Source organism: Gavialis gangeticus, unplaced genomic scaffold (genome assembly GCF_001723915.1).
Source record: "Gavialis gangeticus isolate Ggan-Ray unplaced genomic scaffold, GavGan_comp1, whole genome shotgun sequence".
NCBI lineage: Eukaryota > Metazoa > Chordata > Crocodylia > Gavialidae > Gavialis > Gavialis gangeticus.
The window spans coordinates 138,688,537-138,690,098 of NW_017729024.1; the positions used below are offsets into that span (position 1 = coordinate 138,688,537).

The 1,562-nt window shown below is 35.7% G+C and overlaps 1 protein-coding gene across 1 annotated transcript in view; it reads right to left on the bottom strand.

Annotated features, from left to right (window-relative positions):
* The window catches only part of IPO11 (importin 11), a 350,536-nt gene that overhangs the window by 308,910 nt on the left and 40,064 nt on the right, over nucleotides 1-1,562 (bottom strand). The window contains exon 3 of the mRNA XM_019517805.1: nucleotides 327-427. Within this exon, the coding sequence (XP_019373350.1) occupies nucleotides 327-427 (101 nt within the window). The remainder of the gene's footprint in view (nucleotides 1-326; nucleotides 428-1,562) is intronic.

Sequence of the window (1,562 nt, forward strand, 5' to 3'; positions counted from 1 at the left end):
TAAGGCGAGGTAACAGTGGGATATAACTGAGAGGAAGGAAGCCCCTCACCTTCCCACCCCCTGTCCTCCACACACACAGCACCTTCACTCAATCTACATCACTACCACTTCCTTTGTGGGGGTTGATTTTGAGGAAAATCATAGCCAATGCTGGACTTCACAGCAATCACAGACAATGCTGTTTCTTGTGGTTTCCGCGAAATCCCCAAAACTGTGATTTAGGCAAGTCCTTACCTATAAGTCATGTATTTTTTTAATTGTGTTTGTGTAACTACAACAAAATCTACTATACAACAAACATAAATAGAGAAAACATCAAAACTTACTGTGGCGCTACACGTCTCCAATAGCGATCAATTCCATTTTTGAAGTACAGCACAGCTAACCATCTGACATTTACATCAAGTGAATGATTTGTGAAGATATTCTGAAAAGAAAATAAGCAATTAAAAACTGTTCTATACAACAAATAGGCCATAAAATAACATAATGTATAATGTATTTGCCAGCATAAATATGCTAGAGAGACTTTTACCTACCACTACCTGTTCTCAAGTAGATTTCAAGGATCTCACAAACATGTACAGAAATGAACACACAAGGTGAGAAAAGCTGCAATGTTTTGTCCATCCAGAAAGGTACCTTATTTTTTCCTGGTCTAAAATGTCAAGATTCTGTTAGTTACCATCAGCCAGTCAATGCCCCAGACAGTAATGTCACATCCTCACTGATCCAACTGGATTCTGACCGTATGACAATCAAATATTTTTTTACATTTTAAAAATGTTAGAATAGTATGCAGTATTAAACATAGTTAAGTTGTATGTTATCCTAGACACCAGCTGAGGGCAGTAGCACTTTAGATCTCATCAGAGATTTATTTGGAGTGGAAAGGAGCAGCTAAATTAAGAGTGTGCAGAAAGAATGCACCACTCCCTAACAGAGATGGAGAAAAGGGAAAGTCCTATGTTTGGGAAATCTATGGACCACACAAGATTTAAATAATGGAACTTAATGTTTGCAAGTTAAAATATGCAACAATCAGTTGCTATTCAATTTCTTAGTTATGTGACATTGAATTCTGTTTTTAAATTTTCCTCAGAATAAACAAGGCAATTCAAAATGCTTAACATAAATAAATACAGTATAACTAAACTGTAGTCATCTTGACAAATTGTATGCAATACGTATAAAGAAAGAAGAGACTGTTGGACAGAAATACCACAGAGTCTTTAACATACATGTATAGCAAAGGGAAACTATGTTTCTACAACTGTCCAGAAGAGCTCCCAATATAGTATATTGAATTTAACTCGATTTTTTCCTCTTAGGAAAAAAAAAAGGGTAAGGACTAGCTATTCAAGCCTGAAAATTACACCAAAGTGACAATATAATATTAGACCCTCTGACAATATAACAACCTTTCCAGATAAACTTACTACAACCATCCAACACTCATGCTACCCAAGTGAAGAAAAGAACATAAGAGTTAGATAAACTAGCTTTTTCTGGTTTGATTCAAAATGAAAACGGAGCAGTTTATGCACATCACACCACCCTTT